This window comes from Castor canadensis, chromosome 14 (genome assembly GCF_047511655.1).
Source record: "Castor canadensis chromosome 14, mCasCan1.hap1v2, whole genome shotgun sequence".
Lineage (NCBI taxonomy): Eukaryota > Metazoa > Chordata > Mammalia > Rodentia > Castoridae > Castor > Castor canadensis.
In genome coordinates, this window is record NC_133399.1 from 14,096,365 (window position 1) to 14,106,040 (window position 9,676).

General features: G+C 41.5%; 1 protein-coding gene across 1 annotated transcript; it reads left to right on the forward strand.

Moving 5' to 3' along the window:
• The first annotated feature begins 1,371 nt into the window (after positions 1-1,371).
• LOC141416098 (uncharacterized) lies at positions 1,372-9,434 on the forward strand. Its single transcript, XM_074053244.1, has 4 exons — positions 1,372-1,692; positions 6,363-6,489; positions 6,695-6,755; positions 7,654-9,434. Exons 1-4 carry the CDS (start codon positions 1,372-1,374, stop codon positions 8,891-8,893), a joined length of 1,749 nt encoding a protein of 582 aa, XP_073909345.1. The 3' UTR covers positions 8,894-9,434.
• The last annotated feature ends 242 nt before the right edge of the window (positions 9,435-9,676 follow it).

Genomic DNA, 9,676 nt, shown 5'->3' on the forward strand with positions numbered 1-9,676 from the left:
TCTTGAGGCACAACCCCAAACCAGTTGTACATAAGTTTTCAAGGGAGCAAATGTTATATGATGTTCATAAATTACTACAGAAATGACTGGGTGGGTCACACTAAAGATGGGGTGGATTTGGGGCATAGTTTCAAAAGGGTAAGGAGCATATATAAACCCCAAGGCACAGAGCACCTGGTGACAGACTCATCATTTTGGAGTTTGAAGGAACCCCTGAAACAGGAAAAACAGAGGGTTCACTTGTGATTAGACATTTTCTGAAACAGTTCACATGAAAATAGTTTGCTGGTATCTTTATATTCTCAAAGAAATAATTATTTGCCAATTTGTAAGACCATATAATGTATGTTCAAGCTTTCCTTATCTAGTTTGTAAGTAGAAGTAAAGTAGGGACTCCCCTGGTTTTGAATTCAAAGATGTGAATTCAGCATCTGTGTCTCATTTAACTGATCATTGTTGGTGTGAATCAGGTCAGTAGCTGGAGTGACTGGCAACTGACTCAGGCCAGTGACTCCAGGCTGAGGCGCAGGTTAAGCTTGCAGAGGGAGGCATTCATAGGTGTCTTTCCTTGCTGCTCAGTTGGTAACTGGCCTCCCCTTTTGGTGGCTGCAAGGTATCCACAACAGCTATGGGTTTTGGTTTTGGTTTTTCTTTGCTGTTGCATCCTTTTTAGAATATTGCTGCCATGTAGCTCCAGTTTCTCCATGCACTGAGTAATTGTATTCTCTTCTTGGCATGTTTTTATGTTCTTGGCTGAAATTAGATACGTTGAAACATGAGGTGTGAGAAAAGCCTTGGCCATCTGTCTCATTCCAAATTCCTCTACCCAGTCCCAATGTCCTGGCCTACCCTAGGCTCCGTCCTTCCCTGGTACCATGGGTTTTCTCCATGGGGCACTAAGTACAGAAGTCTCTGAACACACTTGTGGCCCCATTTTCAGGAAGAATAAGCAGCATGGGCTCACTGAGTTCAGGAAGAAGCAGAGGCCTGTTCCTGCATGCCAGGAGCAAGTTCCTGTAAAATGGAATTAGTCCCCATGCAGGTCCAGGTCCACCATGGGGGAGGAAGGCTGGACAGAGAAGGCCTGTGGCCGCCATCTGTCATTTTGACTCTACTCGGCCAGGTAGGGGATTTCTGACTTGTGCATCAGGCCTCAGGAGAGGGTTCAGTATCATTAGCCAATTAGGGACATTGAATGAACTGTCCCCTGCCTAGTGCAGGAGGTAGGGGGTGACTTGCTTTCTTGCAGCTATCTTCCTTTCTGACACCGCAGCAGTGAGGTCTCAGGTGCCTCATCCTGATTACTTTGTCACCTACACTGACTGCAGTATTGAGGACACCTGCATGTCCCGTCACCTCAGGAAATGGGAAATGGTGAGAGCGGCACAGGCCATCTGCAGCCGTGGGGGGAGGGGCCGTTGGAACCTGAAGCGGAGGTGGTGCTGCCTGGGTCCCCTGGGCTCCGGACTCTGCGATCTGATTCCACCTTTGGCGCCCCGACCCTGGGTCCCCAGCGGCCTGTGGGATGGGACTGGTCAAGCGGCCGGAACCCCGTCCTGTCCTGAGTCCCCTGAGGCGACTTCGTCCCAGCCCGCAGCCCTCGCTGGACAGCTTCACCCGCAAACCCAAGTCTTCCCAGACCGTGCGGTGATGCGGGAGGCCATCAATGACTCCCTGCTATTTATGACGTCTGTGCGTGCGGGGTCGGGGCGCTGCTGTGCGGGGACCTATCTGTCCTTTCTCTAGGGTGGGGCCCGCGTTTCCTGTGAGACTTTCAGGCTCAAGGGAAATGGGGCTTAAATTCCACGACCTGTCTTGTTCCCTCAGACCAATGCTTCTTAGCACTGCTAAAAATTTCCTCCTATCCTCCACATTGCCAGGCCCACTTACCTGCACATGTGATTGACGTTTAAGTTGGAGCAGATGTGTTCCTCTCTCTGACATGACTTCTTAACTGTCCTTATGGAACAGGAGTTTTGGATGCCAGGCCCAAACTTCTGAGATTCCATATGCCAGGTCCGGGCACCCGTCTCTTAACGCCAAATAAAGAGGCATGGTGAAGGCAAAGAAAAATTTATTACACAGCTCAGGACATGCCCTGGAAGAGGCACAGTAAGCACTCAGTGGGGGTATGAACTCAGAACCTACACCTTAAGCCACCCCACCAGCCCTTTTTTTGTAATGTGTTTTTTCAAGATAGGGTCTCTTGAACTGTTTGTCTGGCTTCAAACTGTGATTCTCCTGATCTCTGCCTCCTGAGGAGCTAGGATTACAGGTGTAAGCCACTGGTACCTGGCACCATTGTTCTTTTTTATTCTCCCCTCCCCGTTTCCCTTCCCCTTTCATCTCCCTAGTAGTCCCAATTTTGCTATCATGACCTTGGGGTTTTTGCTGTTGTTCTAGTTTTCACAAATAAAAGAAAATATCCAGTATTTGAGTTTGTAGGAGACTGACATTGCATTCAACATGGTGATCTCCACTTTACAGTAAACAATACAAATTTCTTTTTAATAACTGAGTAAAAGTCCATTGTGTATACATACCACATTTTCTTTATCTATTCACAGGCTGATGGGCACCTAGACCGATTCCATAGTTTGGCTTTTGTGAATAATGCTGTGATAAACATGGATATACAGGTATCTCTGTAGTATGCTCGCTCACTTTGATTCTCTTGAGACTATGCCCAGAAGTGATATGGCTGGATCACATGGAAGTTCCATATGATCAGCCTCCATAGTGAGTTCCACAGTACCTGAGTGAATTTACATTTCCACTAGCAGTGAGTAAGAGTTCCTCCACACCTGCACTCCTCATCCTCACAGCATTTGTTGTTATTTATTGATAATTGCCATTCCAACTGGGATGAAATGGAATCTCATTATAATTTTAATTTGCACTTTCCTAATTGTTAAGAGTATAAAATTTTTCATGCACTTCTTGACTGTTTGTTCATCTTCATTTGAAAAGTGTCTGCTCAAGGGCTGATGGAGTTGCTCAAGTGATAGAGTGCCTGCCTAACAAACGTGAGGCCCTGAGTTCAAACCCCCAGTACCATAAACAAAAAAGTGTTCACTTCCTTTACCCAATTATGGATTGACATATGCTTTTTTTGCTGTTTAATTTTTTAAGTTATTTATTTGTCCCCTTTCTCTTTTTTTGGCAGTACTGGGGCTTGAGCTCAGGGCCTACACCTTGAGCCACTCCACCAGTCCTTTTTGGTGATGGGTTCTTTCAAGTTAGGGTCTCTTGAACTATTTGGCTGGGCTGACTTTGAACCGTGATCCTTCTGATCTCTGCCTCTAGAGTAGCAAGGATTACAGGTGTAAGCCACCGGTGCCTGGCAGTTACTTGTATGTTGTTAATATCAAACCCTTATTGGATGAATATCTAGCAAATTATTTAATTTTGGTTTTTTTGGTACTTGAGTATGAACTCAAGACCTCACGCTTGCTAGGCAGGCACTCTGCCACTTGAATCACTCCACTAGCCCTTTATCCAGATTGAGTATTTTTGAGATAAGGTCTCTCGAACTATTTGCCAGGGCTGGCTTCAAACCAAGATCCTCCTGATCTCTGCTTCCTGAGTAAGTAGGATTATAGGCATGAGCCCACTGGCACCCAGCTACCAAAGTTTTCTCCCATTATGTAGGCTGTCTCTTCATTCTGTTGTCTCTTTTGCTATGCGGGAGTTTTTTAATTTGATGCTGTTCTGTTTGTCACTTCTCACTTTACTTCCTGAACTATTGGAAATCCTTGGCTATGCTGATGTCACAGGTGTTTTAAAGATTCAAGTCTTAAATTAAGGTCTTGATGCATTTTGATTTGATTTTTGTACAGAGTGAGAGACAGGTCTGGCTTCAGTCTTCTACATGTGGATATCCACTTGCTGTATAGGTTGTCTTTTTTCCAGTGTATTTTTTGGAAACTTTTGTCCAGAATCAGAGGGCAGTACCTACTTGGGCTTATTTCTTCTATTCCAGTGGTCTACACATCTGTTTTTGTGCCAGTACCATGCTACTTTTGTTACTGTGGCTCTGTAATGTACTTTGAAGTCAGGTTCTGCTGTCATTGCTGTGCTTTTTGAGGATTGCTTTGGCTATTCAGGGTCTTCAGTGTTTCCATATAAATTTTAAGATTGTCTTTTTCTGTATCTATAAAGAATGTCTTTGGAATTTTGATCGGAATTACATTTAATTTGTATATCGCTTTTGGTAGTATAGTCATTTCAACTATTCTTACCTACAAACATGGTATTATGTCTGTCTGTCTTCTAGTGTCTCCTTCAATTTCTTTCATCAATGTTTTGTAGTTTTCATTATAGAGATCTTTCACCTCCTTGGCTAAGTTTATTCCTAGTGTTTGTTTTTTGCTGGTACTGTCATTGAACTCAAGGCAGGAGCCCCCTAGGCTTTTTTTCCCCTTCTTTTTAAGGCTATTTTGAATTGTATTATTTTCCTGATTTCCTTTTCTTAGTATGTTTGTTATTAGTATATGGAAAAGCTATATATTTTTGTGTGTTGATTTTATAACCTATTTTGCTGAAGAGATTTATCATGGAGTCTTTAGTATAGAATCATATCATCTGCAAATAGGGATAATTTGACATCTTCCTTTCCTATTTGTATATCTTTTCTTTCCCTTGCCTATTCCTCTGGCTAAGAATTTAAGTACTTTACTGAGTAAGAGTGGTGATGGTGGATACTCTGGTCTCATGCCTGGTCTTAGAAGAAATGTTTTCACTTTTCGCCAATTCGATATAAAGTTGGCTATTAGACTCATACACACCCTTTATCAGGTTGTAATATGAATCATCTATTCTTAGTTTCTTCAGAGCTTTCACTATGAAGCATGTTGAATTTTGTTAGTTTTTTTCTGCATGTCTTGAAATGATGATGCGATTCTTGTTCCTTGCTTCTGTTTATCTGCTGTGTTATGTTTATCAATTTGTGTATGTTGAACTATCCTTGGATCCTTGAAGTGAAACCAACTTGAGATCATGGTGTATGATTGTCTTAATGTGGTGTTGAAGCTGTAGTTTGCAAGACCCTATCTCGAAAAAAACCATCACCAAAAAGGGCTGATGGGTTGGCTAGAAGTGTAGGCCCTGAGTTCAAACCCCAGTACCAAAAAAAAAAAAAAACAACTAGAGTCCTAACTGGACCTTGGACAGTTGTTAGAGTAGCCAGTTGGTCCTCTTCCTGACTTATCCCTACCTTGTCCCATAGGTGACCACTACACTAGTTCTTTCCCTACTTTTTCTGTCTTGACCATGTGTGATTTCTCAAGTTTTGACATCTTGGAACTTTCAAATAGTGTTATAACTGTTCCATATAAAAGCCTTCTAGATGTGTTTTGTTTTGGTTTTGCTTTGGTGTGTTTCACACATGCTCCTCTGTGAGGTGGGGACCAACCTGTTTCCTCGTTTATTTCAGTGGTCATGGTATTGAGTCCTTTTCAAGATGACTTCTCAGGGCTTTGAAAAATAGTGCAAAATACATTGTTTGGACATTAGAAAAAGTAACTGGACTTCAGATTGCTTTAACGCTTCAAGTACAGGAAGTAGCAATGGAGTGTTTATCAATTACTCTTCCGTTCATGACAGTTCCTGCTTGTTTGCTCTGGTTTGCAACAGTTGCATTTTCATTTCATGACTCTTCTTTAATTCTCTCTTTAAAAATCAGGTATAAGCTTCCAAACATTCACTACCACTGTGGTCACAGAGGTTGTAATCAGTTCTTCAACAAACAAATTTTGACTGGAGTTGTGAAATATTATCTGCCAGATCACCTCATCGATATTATACATCTAGTGTGTATTTGGCATTCTGATCAGCTAGGCTTGCTTGGATGAATATACAGATCCATAATTCAATCAGAGGTATAAGAGTTAAGCAGACTGTATACTGTTAGTAGAAACTGCCTCAATACTGAGTGCCTTTTTTTAGTGTGCTGGTGAGGTCCATCCCAATAGTAGTGCCCAGATACCATAAACATAGAACTTTGTTCTCACTCATTTCTAATAGCATGCAGTCTTATGACAGCTGGACTGTTAGGAGTTCTGTGTAGTAGGAATTTGTTCTAAGACGTTCCACAGCCTCAGTGTCAAAAGTGTAAACATTGGTACCAATTACAAAACAGGTGACCATGTTCTACTGTTGATTTACCAAATAAATCCAGACTAGTGTCAGAGTAGGTAGTGAGAGTATGTGAGTATGGATAGAGAGTAAGAGTGTGATTATCATAACCTGGAGTGAATATTTGAAGAGCAGATTATCATGTGACCATCTTATGAGGTGAGTCTGCATTTTCAGTGCTGTGACATTCAAGAATCCTCTTGGAAATGTGTGTGGGATGTTTTTAGGAACCAGTGACCTTTGAGGATGTGGCAATGAATTTCACCCCAGAAGAATGGTCTTTGTTGGATCCTTCACAAAAGAAGCTCTACAGAGATGTGATGCTGGAAACCTTGAGGAACCTGGCTGCTGTAGGTAAAGACATTATCATTCCCTTAATTGATCAATGAACTACTGTTTGTTGCTCATTGGTGCTGTTGCATGATTTGGAATATGGAAAAGGAACTATTTGGGTGAGTATACATATATGGTCATATTATATCATGAATATATCTGGAATCCATTGATTTTTCTATAATGTTGGATAAATCATAGTAATTTCTCTGGGTTTATATTTTAGGAAGAAAACAGGAAGAAGAAAATACTGAAGATGACTACAAAAATCCCAACAGAAATCTAAGGTAAGTTGGACCCACAAGAGAAAGTAGTGTACATCAAATATCATGGAGTGAGAGGAAACTTTAAAACCAAGGAAATGATTCTGTTATATCCAGCTGTGTATTGATTTTTGTTTTGTTTTGGGTGAGATTGGAGTTTGAACTCAGATGTTTGAGTCACTCCTCCAGTCCATTTTGCTCTGGTTATTTTGTAGATGGGGTCTCACGAACTTTTTGCCCAGACTGGCCTTGAACTGTGATCCTCCTGATCTCAGCCTCCAAAGTAGCTAGAATTACAAGTGAGGGCCCTGTAGACCCACTATAAATTAATTTAAAAAGAGAAAACTTTCTGTAAAACTGTATATAGACTGAGCATCCAAAATTAGAAAAACTAAAATGTTTATTGTGCCTATATTGGAAATATGTGTGGCACCATGACAGTACAAGGGATCCTTTCCAGTGGTTCAGTACACTAAAACATTGCTCCATGCACAAAATTATTTAATATAGTGTGTCACATTACCTTTGGGTATAAGTTGTATATGAAGTGAAAATGAATTTTAGGCTTAGACTGGGCCCATCTTTAGCATATCTCATCTTTAGTAATGTCGCATTAGATATTAAAGAATTTTAAATTCCAATGTTTTTGGTTCCTAGCATTTCACATAAGGAATACTTATTTAAAAGTGACACAGACTTTCAGTGTTCATCAAATGCCTAACTTTGAAGTAATGTTACATAGCCACATATGAATATGTTGATAATCACTCTCCTCAAGCCCTGCTTTAGGACATTCAAGCCATTCATGTTCCTGAATCCTTACAGGACATAAAACCAATCCTTCTGGTAAATCAATACTAAATATTATCAATCTCCCTCTCCCTCTCCCTCTCCTTCTCCCTGTCCCTCTTTTTCGTTACAGAATTAAAATGACAGAGAGGCTCTTTGAACAAGAAGAAAGTAGTCAAAGTGTAACCCAACAGATTCTAGAGCATATTGTGAACCAGAAAACTCCTCTTGGAGTGACACCATATGAAAGCTGTGTGTGTGGAGAATTTGCTAGTGATGGTTCATCCATAAATGTGCCCCTCAGAGCTCACACTGCACACAAACCATGTCAGTATCAGAAACACATAGAGAAGTCTTATAAACATAAAGAATGTGGGAAAGCCTTCAGTTACTCCCGAGGCTCTCAAAAGTGTGAAGGTTCTCGTACTGGAGAGGAGAAACTCTCTGGAGGTAAACCATGTGATGAAGCCTGCAGGTGTCTTAGTTCTGCTCAAAATCGTGAGAGCACTCACAGTAGAGAAAAAAACCATGAATGTGAGCAACATGGGAAAGCTTTCAGGAGAGGCAATCATACTAAAATACATGAAAAATTCCACACTGGAGAGAAGCAGTTTGGATGTAAACAATATGGAGAAGCTCTTGGGCCTCCCAGTTACCTTCACAGACATGAAAAAAATCACACTGAAGAGAAATGTGAATGTAAGCAATGTGGAGAAGCCCTCGCTAGGTCCAGTAACCTTAAAAGACATGAAGTAACTCATTCTGTAGAGAATTCCTATGTATGTAAGTACTGTGGGAAAGCACTGGCTGGTTCCCAACACCTCAAAAGACATGAACGAACTCACACTGCAGAGAAGCCCTATGTATGTGAGTACTGTGGGAAAAGATTTGCTTGTCCCAGTCACCTTCAGACACATGAAAGAACTCACACTGGAGAGAAGCCCTATACGTGCAAGCATTGTGGTAAAGCCTTCGGTTACTCACATTACCTTCTCATTCATGAAAGAATTCACACTGGGGAAAAACCCTACGTATGTAAACTTTGCGGGAAAGCCTTCACTTGTTCCAGTGCCCTTAAAAATCACGAGCGAACTCACTCTGGAGAGAAACCCTATGTATGTAAGTATTGTGGGAAATGCTTTGCTTTCTCTGGCCAGCTTCGAGGACATGAAAGAACTCACACTGGAGAGAAGCCATATGTATGTAACCAGTGTGGGAAAGCCTTCACTCATTCTAGTCATCTTCGAGGGCATGAAAGAACTCACATTACAGAAAAACCCTATAGATGTAAGCTGTGCAGTAAATCATTCTTCCATCCTGTTTACCTTCAATTACATGGAAGAGCTCACACTAGGGAAAAACTATGCATTTAAGCAGTGAGGGAAAGCCTTCACTCGTATCAGTCAGCTTTTCGGACATGGAAGAATTCATAGTGAAGCCAGGTCTAGTGGTTCATGCCTGTGATCCTAGCTAGTCAGGAGGCAAAGATCAGGAGGGTTGCAGTTCAAAGCCAGTCTAGACAAATAGTTTGTGAGGCCCTATCTTGCAAAAATCCATCACCAAAAAGGGCCTGGTGGAGTGGCTCAAGCAGTAAAGCACCTGCCTAGCAAACATGAAGCCCTGAATTCAAACTCCAGTGCCACCAAATAAATAAATACATAAACAAACAAACAAACAAACAAAACACTGTGTTCATACCACATGTATGAAATCTGTGTCTGAAAACCCTCACCCATCAAATTTTCTTTGCTTTCATGAAAGGAATACACAGTGGAGAGAAACCCTTTCTGTGAAAACAGTAAGCAAAAGTAAAAGTCTTCAGCTTACCAGGATCACAGAACTCACATTGGAATGTTCCCCTAACTATAGAATGTGGGAACTCTTCAATAGCAGACTTTTCTGTCACTCACAAGAATGCACCATGAATAGAACTTGTATCAGTGTGAAGCCTGTAGTCAGTTCAGTTCGATGGACAGATATGAAAGAAGACAGTATGGAGAGAAATCTTGACTAAAAGATACACGTACGTTTTCATTTCTCTCGCATGGAAATGCACATTAGATCTATAGTCCTCTTTTTACTGGGCATTGTGGCACACACCTGCTATTCCAGCATTGAACTTTGGAGGCAAATGGCTTAAAAGTATGAGACCCACC